General features: G+C 45.7%; 1 protein-coding gene across 1 annotated transcript in view; it reads left to right on the top strand.

Moving 5' to 3' along the window:
* The window catches only part of pou2af1 (POU class 2 homeobox associating factor 1), a gene marked incomplete at both ends in the record, with an annotated part of 28196 nt that extends 16120 nt beyond the window's left edge, over nt 1–12076 (top strand). Inside the window, 3 exons of the mRNA XM_083636857.1 lie at nt 10535–10574; nt 11031–11299; nt 11651–12076. Of these exons, the coding sequence (XP_083492983.1) occupies nt 10535–10574; nt 11031–11299; nt 11651–12076 (735 nt within the window). The remainder of the gene's footprint in view (nt 1–10534; nt 10575–11030; nt 11300–11650) is intronic.
* Between the last annotated feature and the right edge of the window lie 11905 nt (nt 12077–23981).

Here is a 23981-nt window from a genome sequence, read left to right as displayed (position 1 = left end):
GAAATGTGCTGCTGTCGAGCGCTCCTTTTCAGGCAACTAATCATATGGAGGAACTAGCTTGTTAGCTGTCAGCTATCAAGCTAGCCACTGCTGAGCTAACATTATTTTCAATCTGCTTCCTTGCATAGTGTGCGCTGGGATCATCGCTCCCCAGCGTACTTCCAGCATTTAACTGCCAGGAATAGACACCATATAGACACAATATGCAAGGAAGCAGATTGAAACTAACGTTTCACAGACTGCAGATATGCTTTGGTTAACTGATTTCTGAAAGTAGAACTTCAATCTGGAGGTGGTTCCCTCAGTCCTCCGGTCATTTTTTTTTTATGAATGAGCTGATCCCGTCTTCCCACGGCGTACCCTTTTGAACAGACGTTGATTCGGCGCTGATACTACCTCCAATTGTGGAACGAAAAGCGTAAAACAAAATTACTCGCCATGTGACTTTTACACAGGAGGTGAGGCGTAATAATCCCACAACGATCACGGCTTTCACAGGTTGTGTAAAAGATATATCCCCATCAGCTCACCCTGACCTCTGACCCCTGCTACTTCATCGGTTAAGCAAAAGGACAGCGTTTCCATTGCTGCCGGTCCACATGTCCACATGTCCACGTGTCCCAGACAAATGGCAGAAACTCTGGTCAAAATATAATTTGTTAAATACAGCCTTATAATGACAGCAATAAAAACCCCTTCTCGTCTGAGGATGGTATCGATAGCATACTGTGCAAACTTCCCCCGGGGATTTTATGGCTGTCATTACTACAGCTGTTTATTACACAGGCCACCATTGCTATTTTGCATTAGATCCTAACACTAGAAACGACAATAGACAATAGGCCGCCTATAGATAACGCTAACGGCCAACTTCCTATTAGCACTGCTGTGACCTACGCTGTCGACATCTGATCATCAAGCTACTGTACTACACGTTCATAAAGGAGTAGAGATCCTACAGGCCCAGGGTGTGTGTGTGGAAGTAGAGATCCTACAGGCCCAGGGTGTGTGTGTGGAAGTAGAGATCCTACAGGCCCAGGGTGTGTGTGTGGAAGTAGATATCCTACAGGCCCAGGGTGTGTGTGTGGAAGTAGAGATCCTACAGGCCCAGGGTGTGTGTGTGGAAGTAGAGATCCTACAGGCCCAGGGTGTGTGTGTGGAAGTAGAGATCCTACAGGCCCAGGGTGTGTGTGTGGAAGTAGAGATCCTACAGGCCCAGGGTGTGTGTGTGGAAGTAGAGATCCTACAGGCCCAGGGTGTGTGTGTGGAAGTACATGTAGATATCCTACAGGCCCAGGGTGTGTGTGTGGAAGTAGAGATCCTACAGGCCCAGGGTGTGTGTGTGGAAGTAGAGATCCTACAGGCCCAGGGTGTGTGTGTGGAAGTAGAGATCCTACAGGCCCAGGGTGTGTGTGTGGAAGTAGAGATCCTACAGGCCCAGGGTGTGTGTGTGGAAGTAGAGATCCTACAGACCCAGGGTGTGTGTGTGGAAGTAGAGATCCTACAGGCCCAGGGTGTGTGTGTGGAAGTAGAGATCCTACAGACCCAGGGTGTGTGTGTGGAAGTAGAGATCCTACAGACCCAGGGTGTGTGTGTGGAAGTAGAGATCCTACAGGCCCAGGGTGTGTGTGTGGAAGTAGAGATCCTACAGGCCCAGGGTGTGTGTGTGGAATGCCACTAGCTGCAGCAGAAAAGCAGAATGACTGACGGATGTCTGTCCACTGTGCTGTTTTTGAACATAATGGTGGAGAGGCAAAAACACAGTGAGCAGCCTAGCTTCACTCATAACAGAGCTACTTCACAAGAACAAACAAAGTTGAATTCACTTGAACACATTCTCACATTGGGATGAAAATAGGAAAGAATGTGTAGTTTCTTACACTTCCAATTTATGCGGGAGTCTCCCTACTTTCCCCCGCTGTGCTCCCGACTGGTAACTTCTCCCACCAATCTTCCTGATTTCATAGTGATACAACACCTCAAATGGGTGTTTCCCAGTTTCTGTAATATGTCCAGACTAGGATGTGTCGTGGTACCTGGCAACCCAGCACAAGCTCTGGGGTGAGGACCGCATGTATACAGTCAATGGGCTCTGCTCGCTTTGCCACTGAAAATGCATGAAACAGGTCTCAAGAAGAAGAAAATATGCTTCCAAATTTGCTAATTATCTTCACCGGACGTTATGACGGGGGATATTTAAATGATGTCTTCATTCAGACCAACAGATTTTCCCAGTGAAAAAACAGCAGTACCTGATCACAGAAACGCTGGTCCCTGCAGGGATCAATAAAATGTCTTGAGATGTCCGTGTTGTATGTAGCTTGTGCTGATAGTAGTCTTATAACCACAGGCGAAGCGCATTTGTAAAATGAAATGCTAATGCTATATACATAGAGTTATGTAATCACAAGATGTTTATTATTTAATAATATGTTCCCAGGGGCCTGATAAATGAGTATAACCAGTATGTGCTTCTGCTTCTACTTGAGTCATTTCAAAGTATTCCCTCTTTTCATTGGCTACATTTAAATGTTTTTGACAGGAGCAGGTATTTACAGGAAAACATACCCAGTGAGGACATACCTCCCATAATAATTGATACTAGGGTATTGAACACACCCAGTCAGGACATACCTCCCATAATAATTGATACTAGGGTATTGAACACACCCAGTCAGGACATACCTCCCATAATAATTGATACTAGGGTATTGAACACACCCAGTCAGGACATACCTCCATAATAATTGATACTAGGTTATGGATGTGATTAAAACAGGACCATCCTCAGGCCTCGGGCTGAAAAGTAACTCATCACATGAAAAGAACACGCCCAAAGCAGCTAATTAATTTATTTAGAGAGAATTTAGAACATCTGCACTACTGCAATAATTTCTGTTAGAGAGCTATATCTCACTTTTTCCTTTGCAATGTTCTAGACCAGTGATTCCCAACTTGTGGCACAAGGGATCACTGGAATAATCAAAGTCACAAGATGATCGGACAGGATAGGATCTATTTTGGACACACAACATGGTTCTTCTTCTTATTCCTTCCATCCTTGAGTCTCTATGAGTTACGGTTGTGGAGATACATCCACCCAGCCTGCAGGACTACAGGAGAGAGATAGAGGACAGGAGATACATCCGCTCTGCCTGCAGGACTACAGGAGAGAGATAGAGGACAGGAGATACATCCACCCTGCCTGCAGGACTACAGGAGAGAGATAGAGTACAGGAGATATATCCACCCTGCCTGCAGGACTACAGGAGAGAGATAGAGGACAGGAGATACGTCCACCCTGCCTGCAGGACTACAGGAGAGAGATAGAGGACAGGAGATACGTCCACCCTGCCTGCAGGACTACAGGAGAGAGATAGAGGACAGGAGATACTTCCACCCAGCCTGCAGGACTACAGGAGAGAGATAGAGGACAGGAGATACGTCCACCCTGCCTGCAGGACTACAGGAGAGAGATAGAGTACAGGAGATACTTCCACCCTGCCTGCAGGACTACAGGAGAGAGATAGAGGACAGGAGATACATCCACCCAGCCTGCAGGACTACAGGAGAGAGATAGAGTACAGGAGATACATCCACCCTGCCTGCAGGACTACAGGAGAGAGATAGAGGACAGGAGATATATCCACCCAGCCTGCAGGACTACAGGAGAGAGATAGAGTACAGGAGATACATCCACCCTGCCTGCAGGACTACAGGAGAGAGATAGAGGACAGGAGATACGTCCGCTCTGCCTGCAGGACTACAGGAGAGAGATAGAGGACAGGAGATACATCCACCCAGCCTGCAGGACTACAGGAGAGAGATAGAGGACAGGAGATACATCCGCTCTGCCTGCAGGACTACAGGAGAGAGATAGAGTACAGGAGATACATCCACCCTGCCTGCAGGACTACAGGAGAGAGATAGAGGACAGGAGATATATCCACCCAGCCTGCAGGACTACAGGAGAGAGATAGAGGACAGGAGATACATCCACCCTGCCTGCAGGACTACAGGAGAGAGATAGAGGACAGGAGATATATCCACCCAGCCTGCAGGACTACAGGAGAGAGATAGAGGCCAGGAGATGCATCCACCCAGCCTGCAGGACTACAGGAGAGAGATAGAGTACAGGAGATACATCCACCCAGCCTGCAGGACTACAGGAGAGAGATAGAGGACAGGAGATACATCCACCCAGCCTGCAGGACTACAGGAGAGAGATAGAGGACAGGAGATGCATCCACCCAGCCTGCAGGACTACAGGAGAGAGATAGAGGACAGGAGATACATCCACCCTGCCTGCAGGACTACAGGAGAGAGATAGAGTACAGGAGATATATCCACCCAGCCTGCAGGACTACAGGAGAGAGATAGAGGACAGGAGATGCATCCACCCAGCCTGCAGGACTACAGGAGAGAGATAGAGGACAGGAGATACATCCACCCAGCCTGCAGGACTACAGGAGAGAGATAGAGGACAGGAGATGCATCCACCCAGCCTGCAGGACTACAGGAGAGAGATAGAGGACAGGAGATACATCCACCCAGCCTGCAGGACTACAGGAGAGAGATAGAGTACAGGAGATATATCCACCCAGCCTGCAGGACTACAGGAGATAGAGGACAGGAGATGCATCCACCCAGCCTGCAGGACTACAGGAGAGAGATAGAGGACAGGAGATACATCCACCCAGCCTGCAGGACTACAGGAGAGAGATAGAGGACAGGAGATACATCCACCCTGCCTGCAGGACTACAGGAGAGAGATAGAGGACAGGAGATACATCCACCCAGCCTGCAGGACTACAGGAGAGAGATAGAGGACAGGAGATACATCCACCCAGCCTGCAGGACTACAGGAGAGAGATAGAGGACAGGAGATACATCCACCATGCCTGCAGGACTACAGGAGAGAGATAGAGGACAGGAGATACATCCACCCTGCCTGCAGGACTACAGGAGAGAGATAGAGGACAGGAGATACATCCACCCAGCCTGCAGGACTACAGGAGAGAGATAGAGGACAGGAGATACATCCACCCAGCCTGCAGGACTACAGGAGAGAGATAGAGGACAGGAGATACATCCACCCAGCCTGCAGGACTACAGGAGAGAGATAGAGGACAGGAGATACGTCCGCTCTGCCTGCAGGACTACAGGAGAGAGATAGAGGACAGGAGATACGTCCGCCCAGCCTGCAGGACTACAGGAGAGAGATAGAGGACAGGAGATACGTCCGCTCTGCCTGCAGGACTACAGGAGAGAGATAGAGGACAGGAGATACATCCACCCAGCCTGCAGGACTACAGGAGAGAGATAGAGGACAGGAGATACGTCCACCCAGCCTGCAGGACTACAGGAGAGAGATAGAGTACAGGAGATACGTCCGCTCTGCCTGCAGGACTACAGGAGAGAGATAGAGGACAGGAGATACGTCCACCCAGCCTGCAGGACTACAGGAGAAAGATAGAGGACAGGAGATACGTCCACCCAGCCTGCAGGACTACAGGAGAGAGATAGAGTACAGGAGATACGTCCGCTCTGCCTGCAGGACTACAGGAGAGAGATAGAGGACAGGAGATACGTCCGCCCAGCCTGCAGGACTACAGGAGAGAGATAGAGGACAGGAGATACGTCCGCTCTGCCTGCAGGACGACAGGAGAGAGATAGAGTACAGGAGATACGTCCGCCCTGCCTGCAGGACTACAGGAGAGAGATAGAGGACAGGAGATACGTCCGCCCAGCCTGCAGGACTACAGGAGAGAGATAGAGGACAGGAGATACGTCCACCCAGCCTGCAGGACTACAGGAGAGAGATAGAGGACAGGAGATACATCCACCCAGCCTGCAGGACTACAGGAGAGAGATAGAGGACAGGAGATACGTCTGCCCTGCCTGCAGGACTACAGGAGAGAGATAGAGGACAGGAGATACATCCACCCTGCCTGCAGGACTACAGGAGAGAGATAGAGGACAGGAGATACGTCTGCCCTGCCTGCAGGACTACAGGAGAGAGATAGAGGACAGGAGATACGTCTGCCCTGCCTGCAGGACTACAGGAGAGAGATAGAGGACAGGAGATACATCCACCCTGCCTGCAGGACTACAGGAGAGAGATAGAGGACAGGAGATACGTCTGCCCTGCCTGCAGGACTACAGGAGAGAGATAGAGTACAGCGGGGGGTTGGGGGTTCCAAGTCACTGACCAAACACTCTATTTCAGTGATTGCTGTCAGAATATAGAGCCATTTAACACTTATTTTAACACAAAAACATCACTGAATGCAGCTTTAAAATCCACCAGGAATAAAGAGGGAGGCACATGGTTTGTGCACGATGCTGATGCTATTTGCGAGGGACCCAGTTTTTCTTTTTATGTGTCTGAACCACTCTAACTTTCGCCGTCTAGCATTTTCCATCAACGGCACAAAAGTAGAGAGCTGCGAGGGCCTGAACTTTTGGCCCCGGCCCGAGGGCTTAACCACTTATTGGGCCCGAGCCTGTCCGAGGCCCGAAGCCAATGACAGAGCTTGTAATAAGCCGGGAGCGGACATCCGGCTGCCACTGAAACAGTCGCCAGACGCGCGCGTGCACGCACGCACACACGCACGCACACACACACACAAAACGGGCCACAATAATAAGACATTTTGTCTCTCTTGTTTAATTGCCAACAGCAATATTGCCCCCAAACTGTATGTCATTCAAGCATATCGAAATTAAAACAGCAGACTGAACATTAGTGTCCTCACATGTCCCAAATGTTCACCACCCGGCTAAATCCACAATCAGGCATAACTTTACTTTTCCATTTGAAGGTCATCTTTTGCATCTTTCCCTGCATGCATTGGTAACTTTGAAAAGTTCTGCCTTTGCTAGCTTTTAGCTTATCCATCTCAACCACTGACTGTATATTCAACACTCACGCATGTAGCGCTTAGCTTTGTTTACTTTTCACTGGCAGCGCTCAGCTGGAATCTGAGAATCATTCCTGACAGAATTTTTCAAAATAAAAGCATAAACTGCTGTGCTGTGCTATCTGCTGTGTAAAATGAAGCGAGAAATACAACTTTATTTTGTCTTATTATTGCAGGCCCGACCCCGGCCCGATCCCGATCTATGCATTAAAAAAGCCCGGCCCCAGCCTGAATTGGCCCGTTTGGGCCCTCTCGGCCTCTCTGCTTTGCAGCTCTCTACTCAAAAGCCAAGTTTTGTATCTCCTGCTTCACACTTTTGTGCGGTGCATTTTCCATGTCCAAAGCATTTATTCTCTTTTCAATAAGTTGTATGTCCAGGTTTGAGTCAAACTTCATCAAAGTAACAGTAGGCTACTTCTACTTGAGTAGATTTTATTTGTACTCTTTCCACCCCTGTCGATTAGTGATCAGAAGATTATTCAGCAACTATTTTGATAATTAAATAATCATTTGTCATTTTTAAGCAAGAAAAAATAAGCTGTTTTCAACTTCTCAAATGTGATGATTTCTTGCTTTTCTTTGTTCGACATGATGATAAACGGAATATAATTGTGGTTTACACAAAACCAGACAAAACAAATGAATCAAAACAGTAATTGGTAACTTAACTGGGAGACAATGTGAAGAGGGGTGACAGGGAAACGTTGCTTTATTTGAAGGGGTCACACAGGCCAAAAACGTTGGGCACGACTGCTGTAGACAAACCCTCTTAGCTACTTGATTAAGTCTTCTGCTAAAGATGTTAGTGCTCTCTGCTCCCCACACTGTCAAAGCTGTGAGGCTAACCAGCTCCTCAGATACTAACTGTCATCATGAACGCACATGCTCTCTGCCTCTTAAGAGGCCCTGCTAGCTGCTCCAGGCAGCACGATGTCAGCTAGCGCCTGGAGGCTGACGTTAGCTGTCAGTACCATTACCGTGTACTGCTTCTTCTCTCCTTCCTTGTCATTTCTCAACACGGACCCTGCTTGTTGTGAGGCGCGCAGAACAAACACATCTTTGCATGTGTGCATACTCCTGTCTTTCAAGAGAGATTATGTGTATGTACATACTTACTGTATGTACATACTAGTTATGCACAACGCACCTCTGAGTGTGCACCCTCAACACAGGCACAGACAGAAAGAGGAGATGACCCTCAACACAGACACACAGACAGAAAGAGATGACCCTCAACACAGACACAGACAGAAAGAGATGACCCTCAACACAGACACAGACAGAAAGAGATGACCCTCAACACAGACACAGACAGAAAGAGATGACCCTCAACACAGACACAGACAGAAAGAGATGACCCTCAACACAGACACAGAGAGAAAGAGAAGACCCTCAACACAGACACAGACAGAAAGAGGAGATGACCCTCAACACAGACACACAGACAGAAAGAGGAGATGACCCTCAACACAGACACACAGACAGAAAGAGGAGATGACCCTCAACACAGACACAGAGAGAAAGAGATGACCCTCAACACAGACACAGAAAGAGGAGATGACCCTCAACACAGACACAGAAAGAGGAGATGACCCTCAACACAGACACAGACAGAAAGAGGAGATGACACTCAACACAGACACAGACAGAAAGAGGAGATGACCCTCAACACAGACACAGACAGAAAGAGGAGATGACCCTCAACACAGACACAGACAGAAAGAGGAGATGACCCTCAACACAGACACAGAGAGAAAGAGATGACCCTCAACACAGACACAGACAGAAAGAGATGACCCTCAACACAGACACAGACAGAAAGAGGAGATGACCCTCAACACAGACACAGACAGAAAGAGGAGATGACCCTCAACACAGACACAGACAGAAAGAGATGACCCTCAACACAGACACAGACAGAAAGAGGAGATGACCCTCAACACAGACACAGACAGAAAGAGGAGATGACCCTCAACACAGACACAGACAGAAAGAGGAGATGACCCTCAACACAGACACAGAGAGAAGGACGAGATGACCCTCAACACAGACACAGACAGAAAGAGGAGATGACCCTCAACACAGGCACAGAGAGAAGGACGAGATGACCCTCAACACAGACACAGACAGAAAGAGGAGTAAGAGGGGATGACTGAGCAGAAGTGTTGAACCTGTATGAGACTTGGCTCTAGTGTCTGTCTTGAGGCTGTCTTAATAATGGAGTCCTTCAAATATGTAAAGAAAAAATCACCCTAAAACCCTTTAAACTAAATCCACCCTAAAATTATTTCAAACTGGAACTTCCATAGCAGCTGCAATGGAGTTTGATAGCAGAAAATGTAATTTTAGTGCGAGTCCCTCAGAATCAAAGAGAGAGAGAGGGCTTCTTTCTAGAGCTGCCATTTTGCACCAAGAGATGTTCAACAATCATACAGGATCCAAGAGAGAGACCCACGTCTCCATCAACAGGAGCTTCACGTAGACGAAGAGAGAGACCCACGTCTCCATCAACAGGAGCTTCACGTAGACGAGGCATGAGGGAAATGCCTCCACCGAAAAAGTCAATTACAACAAGTCCTTTAACTTCAACCTGGGATCTGTAATGCTGACATCTAATATACTGACAGAAGATGACAGGAAGGTGGACACTCTGGAGATGATGCTTATAGAAATCGCCGGCTCCCAAAACTGTGGCCATCGGCTCAGACTACATCAGAGTTGCTCGAGTGGCATCACTGATGACATCACAATTGCTCAAGAGACATCACTGATGACATCACAATTGCTCAAGTGACATCACTGATGACATCACTGATGGCATCACAATCATGACTGACACCGCCGCCACATACACCGCCACCCACTGAGCCAATTTTAATTAAGAGAAGATGAAGGCATAGAACTCCATTGTTGCTACAGTAGTTGTGCATATGAATAGTTTTATGACAACAAAAAAGTTTTATGACAACACATGATACACACACCCTAAAGCTACATGCAAGTTCAAGCACAATCATGAGTCCTCTCTCCCTCGAGAGACAGTTACGAGCTTCAACTTGCATTTTTATGTGTTCAGCCGGGGTTTTGATGAAGCAGGGCAAAAAGAGGAAGAAAAAAACACATGATTGCAGAAGAAATCAATGTTGTCTTCATTCATCATTACATTTTTGCAATGCTTAAAGCCTCACAGCTTAAAGCCTCACAGCTTTAGTCACAGCTTATGACTCACAGTCCAAACATCTTGTTTTATAGCATAAAAATCAATGTGAAAACACTCTTGGCTCAAATGAAATCCGGATTGTATCTGTAACTCTCTGTCTCTCTAACACACACACACACACACACACACACACGCACGCACGCACGGATACATGCACATGCACACGCGCGTGCACACACACACACACACACACACACACACACACACACACACACACACACACGATTTGTAGGACTGCTCCACACACCTGGGCTTGATCGGTGTAACTGTAAATACTGCATATTTATATATCAACATTACAATATCTACCGTACCAACATGATTATGGTTCTACTGTAATTTATTGACAGCCAACTATAACTTTCTTTATTGATGTCATGTGTTTCTCCAGGATGTGGTCCCACACAGCAGCCAGCCATCCTACGCACAAGGTACTGCTGCCATTTCTCTGTATTTACAACAGAGCAGCAGCTGCACCTGAACACTTTTCATGTCATGCCAGCTAAGTCACTGAAGTATGTGTTGCTGCACGTCTGTAATAACCCACTCGGGCAGCGTTAGATTCCCTGCATACCAACACGATGGTCGCAGGTTCGAACCACCGTGCTACCTCTGGCTTGGTTGGGCATGTACTGGGAAGCCGGATTAGGGGTATGTGTCTTGGTCGCTGCACTAGCGCCTCCTCTGGTCAGTCAGGCGCCTGTTCAGGGGGAGGGAAACTGACGAGAATAGCGTGATCCTCCCATTTACATTTCTGTATTATGTACTTTTTTTTTTTACTTTTAATTGAGTAAACAAGTCGAATCAGTACTTTTACCAATATTTACACAAGTAACTGTACTTATGTAAATAAAGAATGTGTGTTCTTTTCCCCTCTCTGAATACAGATAGCTTTGGGTGGGAGGTAGCTGACCTGACAGCCACTGATGGAGGGCTGCAGTGCACAGGATGGAAAGCCCTGCCCGCTGCCCCAGCCCCAGCCCCCGGGCTCCAGGCTGCTGTGCCCCCCTGGTGCTCCCCTGACTACAACCAGCAGGACCCCTCCGCTCAGAGCCTGTACCCAGCCCCACACACCCTCACAGCAGACCTCTACATGCAGACTGTCTGCCCCAGCTACACCATGCTGACCTACACACCTCTGCTCACTAACTTTGGGGTGAGTGAGAGATGGTATCCCCATGTGGGAACCAAAGCAATTTTCATTTCTTTCCTTCTTCTCCTTGATCAACCTAAATCACAAAGTGGAGCTACAACAGTGAAGAGCCTCATCCCAACTAATTAAGATGCGATAGATTCACTATTTGACCAAATTAAATTCTCGTGTCGGGTATGGACACTTCACGTCAACACGTGCAGTTTCCCTGGCCGCTCAGTTGAAGGTAAATTACAGTAATGGACATCTGGTGACTTGTTGATTGTGTTGCTCAACTTAAACTAGTCATATATGCCTTTTCTCTCTGTTCATTTTTTATCAAAATCAGTATCTTTATTATATCTGTTGTTCTAGACCATTCCTCTGGCCCCAGGACAAGCCTGCGTCCCTCAGATGGACCTCCCGGACTCAGGGTTGACCTACCTGCCCTGGGGCCAGCCCCTGACCACCATATCCACCATGCCCACCTCAGGGGTCCAGTTTACCACCGGCTCTGCAGCCCTGCCTGGGTCTGCTCTGCTCCACATGCCCTTGCCCATGTCTTTGACCACCATGATCCCTCAGCTGGAGGTCCACGGTCTGGAGCCTCAGCCCCACATCCTGGACCTCCCGCAGCCTTCAGACCAGCTGAGTCCTGCCTCACAAACTCCATCTATGGAGGAGGATCCAGACGTGGAGCCCGAACCACTGAACCCACTGGAGAAGCTGCTGGAAGAACCAAAGGAGGAGGGCAAAGGACAGGGCAAAGACTCATACAGCAGCTCACTCTTCAATGTCTGAAGTTAGCAAATCTCCAAGGTGTCAAATTGGTTCTGCAGTGATCAGTATTTTTTTATGGGTTTCTCAGGGGTCAAGTTATTATTATATATATTTTTGATACGTATGCATATATTTTATTTCAGTACAGCAGTATTCAGTTTCTATTATTTCCATGTAATGAAAGTACTTTTCGTACCATATTGATTGACTACCCAAATATTTCCGTTGAAGATCAGAACCAGACAAGGAAAACCAAGGAGTTGGACATCCGGTGACTGTCTGTATGTGCCTACTACTAGGCGTGGGGGGGGGGGGTCTACAGAACTATTAGTCTCTTAAAACAGACTGTCTCATCTACATCCGGCGAATGCAGCTATATACAGTCTGTACGTTACACCCCCAGAACAAGTTGGGGAAAAAACCTTCAGACTGGAAGGAAGTTCGACAAAATCCGACCAATCACGACACGTGTGTCCATGGAAAAAAATTCTGATTGGACTAATGAGCGGAAGACCCGCCTTAAAAAAATTCTGATTGGACTAATGAGCGGAAGACCCGCCTTTCTGCTTCCCATTCCGGTTGGTGCATGATTCTCCCTCACGAAGTACAGACGGTATGGCGGAAGCATTTGAAAATTGAGGAAGCCAACTCAAGAGGCTACAGAACTATACTTCGAGATTTTGAAATTTTGCCTACTTGATACCAGGAATTTCCATGGGGAAAAAAAGATGCTCTTTGTAATGCATGGAATCAGGGCTGGCTCAAGCCTTTATGGCCCTAAGCAGAATTTTATTTGGGGGCCCCCCGCTGCCTCCAATACTATTGACTTTTATCAATGCTTGATCATTCACAAACTTACTGTAAATGTATCGCCCAGAGACCCAGTAATGCAAACTTATCTTTGTTTTTCCTCATCTTTTGTTTTCGCTTTTCTTTTCTCTGATCCAGAGGGAGATGACATTTTTAGTGACATTACTGTACCTCTTTTTGCTGCATCAACGCATAGGAGACGACTGTAACCTAACATTACTGTAACCTAACGTTACTGTAACCTAACGTAACCAGACTGTAACCTAACGTTACTGTAACCTAACGTTACTGTAACCTAACCAGACTGTAACCTAATGTTACTGTAACCTAACGTTACTGTAACCTAACGTAACCAGACTGAAACCTAACATTACTGTAACCTAACGTAACCAGACTGTAACCTAACGTTACTGTAACCTAACGTAACCAGACTGAAACCTAACATTACTGTAACCTAACGTAACCAGACTGTAAACTAACGTTACTGTAACCTAACGTAACCAGACTGTAACCTAACGTTACTGTAACCTAACGTTACTGTAACCTAACATAACCAGACTGTAACCTAACGTTTCTGTAACCTAACGTAACCAGACTGTAACCTAACATAACCAGACTGTAACCTAACGTTACTGTAACCTAACGTAACCAGACTGTATCCTAATGTTACTGTAACCTAACGTTACCTAACGTTACTGTAACCTAACGTTACTGTAACCTAACGTAACCAGACTGTAACCTAACATTACTGTAACCTAACATAACCAGACTGTAACCTAACGTTACTGTAACCTAACGTTACTGTAACCTAACGTAACCAGACTGTATCCTAATGTTACTGTAACCTAACGTTACCTAACGTTACTGTAACCTAACGTTACTGTAACCTAACGTAACCAGACTGTAACCTAACATTACTGTAACCTAACATAACCAGACTGTAACCTAACGTTACTGTAACCTAACGTTACTGTAACCTAACGTTACTGTAACCTAACATAACCAGACTGTAACCTAACGTTACTGTAACCTAACATAACCAGACTGTAACCTAACGTTACTGTAACCTAACGTTACTGTAACCTAACATAACCAGACTGTAACCTAACGTTACTGTAACCTAACGTAACCAGACTGTAACCTAACGTTACTGTAACCTAACGTAACCAGACTGTAACCTAACGTTACTGTAACCTAACATAACCAGACTGTAACCTAACATTACTGTAACCTAACGTAACCAGACTGTAACCTAACATTACTGTAACCTAACGTAACCAGACTGTAACCTAACGTTACTGTAACCTAACGTAACCAGACTGTAACCTAACGTTACTGTAACCTAACGTAACCAGACTGTAACCTAACGTTACTGTAACCTAACGTAACCAGACTGTAACCTAACGTTACTGTAACCTAACGTAACCAGACTGTAACCTAACGTTACTGTAACCTAACGTTACTGTAACCTAACGTAACCAGACTGTAACCTAACGTTACTGTAACCTAACGTAACCAGACTGTAACCTAACGTTACTGTAACCTAACGTTACCTAACGTTACTGTAACCTAACGTTACTGTAACCTAACGTAACCAGACTGTAACCTAACGTTACTGTAACCTAACGTTACTGTAACCTAACGTAACCAGACTGTAACCTAACGTAACCAGACTGTAACCTAACTTAACCAGACTGTAACCTAACGTAACCAGACTGTAACCTAACGTTCTCTGACTGTGCTTGCATCAAAACTGTGCATTGTGCATCAATGTGACACCAGCTCTCACAGAGGCAGTGGGAATTGATTAAACCAGTTGTATTAGCTTGCCAGCCTGTACAACACAGTATTGCATTTTTATTAGATTTACATATTTCACAAAAAAAGGTTAGCTAGCAACTGTTAAAATGGCAGGGTAGCCTATACCAAACACCTCTCTCTTCGATATATTGCTTTCTATGTTCGAAACATCTCAGACTAATCCAGGTAACGTTAAGTTGTTGTTTCTACCAGGAAACGGAAATTGTTTTTTGCGGAAGCAATGGAATCATTTTCAAATCAATAAAATCGTTGCTATGTTTTGTGTCAAATAATTTATTTACTTAGTAGGTACGTAGCCGTGTAATACGTGTGATAATGTACATCGAGCTGGTCATAACGGTAAGGTAACATGCTGATGTTAACTTACCGTTCAGCCCAACCACATGTAGGAGGTCATCGGCATGTTAGCATTCAGCTCAGGGTAGAACTGAAGCGTAACCTCATGTCTGATGTCTTCACCAGGCTCCATTCCCAGAATGGCCACAACTAGTGTCCGCTCAGGTAGGGTTAATGTCCGCTCAGGTAGGGTTAATGTCCGCTCAGGTAGGCTTAATGTCCGCTCAGGTAGGGTTCATGTAGCACAAAGAACATTGGCATCCCATTAACCATCAAACTCACTTTTTTCTTTTCTTTTTCAGAATGGTTTGTGTACAAAATGCCAAATAGTATGTAGGAATTGTTATAGAATACCACTTGTGATCAAAAGATGGAGCCAGGAGTCAGAAGTCATCTTAAATGAAGTATTTAACACAGATCTTGGCCAAGAGATGCACTCTTGTATATTCACGAATGGATACACAGGCTTACAATGCAATGAACAGAAAGTCAGACATACTTATAGGCTTAAGACACACATCAGATGACATGTGTCTTGACGCACATTTGAAGGCTAATCTGCAGACAACATATCTGATATTCTGGCTCTGTACAGCACATAGTGACACAGTGACAGGACATAGTGAGAGGGTACAGTGTGAGCTGCAAATGTGCGCTACATCTGAATATGACATCTGTCTATGTATGTACAATAACTATGTGTAACTTAAATGAAAATGTGTATATTAACTAGTGATTGTCCAAATAAAGGCTAATGTGATTTACATTTTCCCTGTCAGGAATGTTACTCCATTAGATGTTACGGCTTAGTAATGTCAAATTTCTATATTTTTTGCTATAAGTAGTTCCGCAAGTTTGCTTGTGCTGAAGTTGAAGCTGAGTGTCACACTAAACCGGTCACGCCAGAAGCACTCTATTTTCCTCAGCACCTCGCTCGGCTCGCCCTCCCCCCGCTCACAACTTGCATTGACTTCATGCCTGGCAGCTCGGCTGCAGCGCGCTGCACGCTTGAAATAGAACAGAAGCTGAAACTATCGCTGCAGTAGGGTGTTTGGGACCTGTGCCCTGGTACTTAGGCTTGGGTGTTTGGGACCTGTACCCTGGTACCTAGGCTTGGGTATTGGAGACCTGTGCCCTGGTAAGCTTGGGTATTGGAGACCTGTACCCTGGTAGTACTTGGGTATTGGAGACCTGTACCCTGGTAGTACTTGGGTATTGGAGACCTGTCCCCTGGTAAGCTTGGGTATTGGAGACCTGTACCCTGGTAGTACTTGGGTATTGGAGACCTGTACCCTGGTAGTACTTGGGTATTGGAGACCTGTCCCCTGGTAAGCTTGGGTATTGGAGACCTGTACCCTGGTAGTACTTGGGTATTGGAGACCTGTACCCTGGTAGTACTTGGGTATTGGAGACCTGTCCCCTGGTAAGCTTGTGTGTTTTGGACCTGTGCCCAGGTACTTAGGCTTGGGTGATGGGGGCCTGTGCCCTGGTACTTACCGTAGGCTTGAGTGTTGGCAGGGTAGGGTTTGAAGAGGTTTCCCCCGAGGGGAAACTGACACAGCACGAGGGGCTGCGGTTCTTCTGCCAAAGCCCGACACTTCAGATGGTATCAGGTGGGACACGATGGCAAAACTGCAGGATAAAACAACTTTGGCTTTACTAGTCCAGTCATGCTTTTATCAACTCAGAGATATTCCTAAAATCACATCCGTTTGATCTTTTAGTGATGCAGAGAGAATAATACATGCTTTTATATCCTCACACCATGATTCTTACAACGCCTTGTTTACCTGCCTCAACCGCCCAACTGTAACTCCACTACAAATGCAGCCAGGCCACTCACAAAGACGAACGGTTACGAACGGTTGTGTTCTGGAAAGCACTTTGTGCTCTATGCTTGAAAAGTGCTGTACAAATAAAATGTACTATTATGATTATGATTATGATTATGATTACTATTTGCACGTAATGAAAACTAGGATAATATGATAAGGGTGCTTCAGCAGGTATGCCATGCTGAAAGCTACTGTCATGTGTGACAGTGTGCTAATGATGCCCCCCGGGCTCTCAGAACTGTGTTGTTTTTCCTCTCAGTGCATTTTGCTCAAACAGTTTATTTGATCTTAAGGCAGACTCCTCTCAGTGCATTACTCTAACAGTTGATTTGATCTTAAGGAGACTCCTCTCAGTACATTACTCTAACAGTTGATTTGATCTTAAGGCAGACTCCTCTCAGTACATTACTCTAACAGTGTATTTGATCTTAAGGCAGACTCCTCTCAGTACATTACTCTAACAGTTGATTTGATCTTAAGGCAGACTCCTCTCAGTGCATTGCTCTAACAGTTGATTTGATCTTAAGGAGACTCCTCTCAGTACATTACTCTAACAGTTTATTTGATCTTAAGGCAGACTCCTCTCAGTGCATTACTCTAACAGTTGATTTGATCTTAAGGCAGACTCCTCTCAGTGCATTACTCTAACAGTTTATTTGATCTTAAGGCAGACTCCTCTCAGTGCATTGCTCTAACAGTTTATTTGATCTTAAGGCAGACTCCTCTCAGTGCATTGCTCTAACAGTTTATTTGATCTTAAGGCAGACTCCTCTCAGTGCATTGCTCTAACAGTGTATTTGATCTTAAGGCAGACTCCTCTCAGTGCATTACTCTAACAGTGTATTTGATCTTAAGGCAGACTCCTCTCAGTGCATTACTCTAACAGTTTATTTGATCTTAAGGCAGACTCCTCTCAGTACATTACTCTAACAGTGTATTTGATCTTAGGCAGACTCCTCTCAGTGCATTGCTCTAACAGTTGATTTGATCTTAAGGCAGACTCCTCTCAGTGCATTTTGCTCTAACAGTTGATTTGATCTTAAGGAGACTCCTCTCAGTGCATTTTGCTCTAACAGTTGATTTGATCTTAAGGAGACTCCTCTCAGTGCATTTTGCTCTAACAGTTGATTTGATCTTAAGGCAGACTCCTCTCAGTGCATTGCTCTAACAGTTTATTTGATTCTAAGGCAGACTCCTCTCAGTACATTACTCTAACAGTTTATTTGATCTTAAGGCAGACTCCTCTCAGTACATTACTCTAACAGTTTATTTGATCTTAAGGCAGACTCCTCTCAGTGCATTGCTCTAACAGTTTATTTGATCTTAAGGCAGACTCCTCTCAGTGCATTGCTCTAACAGTTTATTTGATCTTAAGGCAGACTCCTCTCAGTGCATTTTGCTCTAACAGTTGATTTGATCTTAAGGAGACTCCTCTCAGTGCATTTTGCTCTAACAGTTGATTTGATCTTAAGGAGACTCCTCTCAGTACATTGCTCTAACAGTGTATTTGATCTTAAGGCAGACTCCTCTCAGTGCATTGCTCTAACAGTTTATTTGATCTTAAGGAGACTCCTCTCAGTGCATTGCTCTAACAGTGTATTTGATCTTAAGGCAGACTCCTCTCAGTGCATTGCTCTAACAGTGTATTTGATCTTAAGGCAGACTCCTCTCAGTGCATTGCTCTAACAGTTTATTTGATCTTAAGGCAGACTCCTCTCAGTGCATTGCTCTAACAGTTTATTTGATCTTAAGGCAGACTCCTCTCAGTACATTACTCTAACAGTTTATTTGATCTTAAGGCAGACTCCTCTCAGTGCATTGCTCTAACAGTTTATTTGATCTTAAGGCAGACTCCTCTCAGTGCATTTTGCTCTAACAGTTGATTTGATCTTAAGGCAGACTCCTCTCAGTACATTGCTCTAACAGTTGATTTGATCTTAAGGAGACTCCTCTCAGTACATTGCTCTAACAGTTGATTTGATCTTAAGGCAGACTCCTCTCAGTACATTGCTCTAACAGTTGATTTGATCTAAGACAGACTCCTCTCAGTGCATTTTGCTCTAACAGTTGATTTGATCTTAAGGAGACACCTCTCAGTGCATTTTGCTCTAACAGTTGATTTGATCTTAAGGCAGACTCCTCTCAGTGCATTGCTCTAACAGTGTATTTGATCTTAAGGCAGACTCCTCTCAGTGCATTGCTCTAACAGTTAATTTGATCTTAAGGAGATTCTGGGGTAGCGTACCTTTAAAGGGCTGGGCTGCGGGACCGGGACGGGAGGTGTTGCTGGGACGTGCCCGTGCAGCACAGAGGGGGACGGGAGGTGTTGCTGGGACGTGCCCGTGCAGCACAGAGGGGTGTGACACAGAAACCTTGCCAAGGCTTATCGTGGAAAGGTTGTGCCTCAGGGCCAAGGCTTATGGTGGAAAGGTTGTGCCTCGGGGCCGAAAAGTCTGGCACCCTCTACTCGTAGACTGACAAGACCGAGAAAGCAAAATGCATTTCACAATTCATCCCCCATTAGATTCTTCATTCAATATCTTTAAATTGGACTGTTGCCATGCCTAGAAAGCCCCCAAATTATAAGTGTTCATGGGACAGTAAAACTCTCCAAGATGTGGAATCTGATCAAAGTCAATCAATTCAGGTTAAAGCTAGAATAGACCCTTTTAGAGTGGCCGTCACATGTGGGTTAGTTGCGCACGCATCGCATTATCCAAAACTCTGAGGAACTCGAGGGAACAGGAAACCTCACCCCATTGAAAGAGTTAGCTTATTTGGGGAGGCACGGTGGTGCAGTGGTAAGCGCTGTCGCCTCACAGCTAGAAGGTCCTGGGTTCGATTCCCACCTGGGACGCTGTGAGCGCTGAAGGAGTGTGTGTGTTGCCCGTCCGAAGGTCAATGAAGACAACATCTGGAAAATATGGTTTATACACTTTTACTGTGTGCTTTCAACAAGCTGTGTCTGTCACGGTGATTCAGTATAAAACAGTAATTCACAACATAAACATGTCAATTAAATAATAAACAACCTAATAAAATAGTCACCAAATATCAGTCTAATAGGTCAATACATTAACTTCAATAGCATTCAACACACAAAGCATATTACCACATTAACCCATTTTAGCATTTAACACAAAGTATGTGTTCACTGTACCTCTGTATCATTCACAACCAGCTTTACTATGTTAGCTAGAACATTCACCCACTCATGATGCTAATTAGCATAGCTAACAACTCTCACAGAGTACTGAAATGCTAATTAGCCCGTATGCTAACGTTAATTAGCTCGTATGCTAACGTTTTTCTGATCCTCAATAAACAGTTGGAAACTACTCACTACTTGTACCAAATAGTCTGTGCACACTCCTAACTTAGTTATGTACCCAGTTTACCCTGTTTCCTGAAGTAGCTCACCTGGAAAATATGGTTTATACACTTTTACTGTGTGCTTCCAACCGAGCTGTGTCTGTCACGGTGATTCAGTATAAAACAGGAAGCGGACGTCCCCACTGTCACATGACCAAACGAAGGCCAGAAACGGTGATTATACTGCCACCTGCTGGTCTACACACACAACTGTTCTATACCACATTTCTAGATAAACAGAACTAGCCTACTGAACAATGAACAATTGAACAGAATGAAACTTAAAATGAAAAATGATTCCAGGAATGAATATCCTTTCTAAATTAAATATATAGGGGTGCCTCTGTTTATACATCCTACACGTGCCCGTCTCACGAGGGGGTTTCGGGGGGGTTTGATCGGGGTAACGTTCAAACACTTTCACTGATTTATTTGAAGCCTAGTCCATGTTTAATATGGGGTACAATCCAAGATTGTAACAGCATATATATGATACAAAATTAAGAAAAGCATATGGCCCCTTAAGACTTGACTTGGACTCGGAGTCAGATGAACTCATGGGTGACTTTTCTCCCCTGCATGCAGTTAGAAGGTAGGCTACAGGAAGCTTTGTTCAATTTTCTTCATTAGATTATATCAACTTCTTCACAATCTAATCTTTCTTTTGTGGTCGGTGCTGGGGAGGCTGGCAGTCACAGCTGTATCTGCTGCCTGCTCACCCCCCCCCTCATTCATCTTCCCTATCAACTAAGCACCCCCCACGCGCATCCCCCATACACACACATACAGTACATACATACATGCATGCATACATACATACATACATACATACATACATACATACATACATACATACATACATACATACATACATACATACATACGCTCACACGCACGCATGGGTGTACACACACACACACACACACACACACACACACACACACACACACACACACACACACACACACACACACACATATCTTTTACCATTTTGTAATAAGAACCTCCCCAAATGCCAGCCCAACCACCAGCCTCACAACTGTTTGTTTGTGTGTTCTGTATAAGCTTGTTTTGTTTGTCTTTGACATACTTGTACTGCACACACACACACACACACACACACACACACACACACACACACACACACACACACACACACGCACGCACGCACGCACGCACACGCACACACACACACACACACACACACACACACACACACACACACACACACACACACACACACACACAAACAAAATAATCTTTAAAAAATCTAAAAGAAGTCTGGCACCTACAGAAACCTCATCAATCCAAGGTTGATTGACAGGTAATCTCTGGGAACACAGCAGCGCTTTGTGACGAAGATGGAGACAAACCTTTTCCAAAAAGGATGCCAAGGCGTTGGAATGATCGCCTTGCATTTCTTACATCACGATTGCTCTTTGAAGGGTTTCATGCATCCAAGGGCCATAACATTTTTGAAAACCCTTCTGAGAACAACGATGTCCAGAAGCGTCATGCCCATCTCAGATTTTTGAGAGGTAAAAAAAAAAATATATATATATATATATTTATGTATTTATATATACATAAATAAAGTTGACGTTTATTTATGTTTGTAGTTCAAACAAAAACATAAATACTGTATAGGCTACATACAGTACAACACAAAAGGCTGTTATTTACCCTTTGTCGCCACCTGGTGATTAATATATATGTAACCAAAACCATTAAAATTGACAACCGGTCCGTGAGTTTCTTTTCCATGTATCTACCAGTCCTTGGCACAAAAAAGGTTGGGAACCCCTGCTCTAGAGGACACTAGATGAGACTAATGGAAGAGAAAAGATTTCCACCTTCTGAAAAGGCAATACCAGCCAAAATAAACATTGTGTTACATTGCTTTGAAACATGTGGTCTCCCTTTTTTGTCAAGTCCATTGAGCCTGGGCAGTGGCAATGTACCTAGTCTGGTGATTATGGATCTTTCCAGGAGGCTGAGCAGTTTGGAAAATAGCCTTATGGTTACACCTGCTCAGTCTGTTAATTTAAAATGAGATATTCCTCTAAATCTGGCTTCCAACCCCCCAAAACTTCGAGAGAATTCAGAGTTCGCCCCCTCAGATTGTTGGCTTGCATCACGCCCCTGACGATGTCCCCCTTGCTGCCTGCAGATGAGCTGCATGTGGGTTTTGTTCAGGTGGAGGCGATGGAGCAGTGCAGCACCAAGAGCAGCAGTGTAACTGAATGAGTGTTCTCACGCTGGGCCCTGCCCTCCTGCTGGTCCTCACACAATCATGAGTCAGCCTCAAACATCCCGAGCCTTCACACATCAAGATAACAGACCACAAACAACATGGAGGGTGGAGGTTCAAATCTAATCTTTTTTTATTTGCCGTGAAAGCAAATGTACACAAGTTCAACTCTGCGGTTCACACGCAGATGATGTTGGCAATGGCTACATGTGCCCTGTGTGTACGGGTCAAATAAAAGATGTGTATGAGCAGGCCCGCCCACAGAAAAGGTCCAGTGAACGGGCCGTCCCGAACAAGTAGGCCCGCTTTGTCACACGCCTTGTGTGTTTGAGGTAACGCACCCTGGTACCTTATGCGTTTTATGGAACGCACCACGGGCGGACCGTTAAAAAGCACTCTGCACCTTTGGATTCAGGCAAAGGTCAAGTACGCAGTCGGGCTCGTCATACAGAGCGAGTTGGGAAGAGGGGACCCTCTTGGACTTGGGGCTTGAACAATCCAGTGTGTCACCTGGAGAGACCATGGGTTATGGTTAGGCATTGGGTAGGTGGTCTTAGTAGCCATTCACACTATACGCCGAAGCAACGCCAAAGCCACGCTGAAGCCACGCAGTTTCATTTCGGCGTCCTTGTTGACTGGTGAGACCGTTCACACCAGCCCCACGTCACGTCACGTCACACTGAAGCCGTGCTGGAGCGATCATTCAGGATTCAGTCCTATTTTCCAGGCGTGATGCGTGAAGCTTGAAGCTGCCAGGCATGGAGTCAATGGGAGTTGTGGGCGGGTTCAAGGCGTGCCGAGGAGGCGCTGAGAGGAAAAGAGAAGGCTTCTTGTGTGAACGGTTAGGCATCAGTTCAGAGTGTGCCTGCCTCAAGCTTCAGCTCTACTTACGTTCAGCATCCTGTGTGAATAAGGGCTTAATAGGGTTAATGTAAGTAGTGGCCATTCACGCCGAAGCAACGCCAAAGCCACGCAGTTTCAATTCAGCGTCCTTGTTAACAGGCGACTCTGTTCACACCGGCCGCACACTGCACCACGCTGAAGCCACGCTGCGCCATGCCAACGCCACGCCACACCACGCCGAACCGATAGATTCAGCTTCTGTTCTATTTTCCAAGCGTGTTGCTCGCTGATCCTGAGCTGCCAGGCAGGCAGTCAATGCAATTTGTGAGGGGTGGGATGGGCCGGAGCATCAGATATTAGGGTCTATATGGATATATGGGTCGATATGTATATTGGTTAGCATCTCCAACCCATTAAAGGGGGTTCAGGGGTCTCCGACCCCGGCGTCTCCCCTGGAGACCTGGAGACATTAACACTAAGCCCCCGTTCACACCATTCGCCGAAGCAACGCTCATCCTAAGCTCAACCTACGCTGAACCTACGCTGAACCTACAAGTTTCATTTAGACGTCCTTGTTAACAGACGAGGCCGTTCACACCACCCGTGCTCGTGTCACGCTGAAGCCACGCTCACGCCTTGCTCAAGCAATCGTTCAGGA

Source organism: Poromitra crassiceps (assembly GCF_964638095.1).
Source record: "Poromitra crassiceps genome assembly, chromosome: 5".
Lineage (NCBI taxonomy): Eukaryota > Metazoa > Chordata > Actinopteri > Beryciformes > Melamphaidae > Poromitra > Poromitra crassiceps.
The sequence above is the reverse complement of the archived record's forward strand: the minus strand, read 5'-3'. Positions and strand labels throughout refer to the sequence as shown.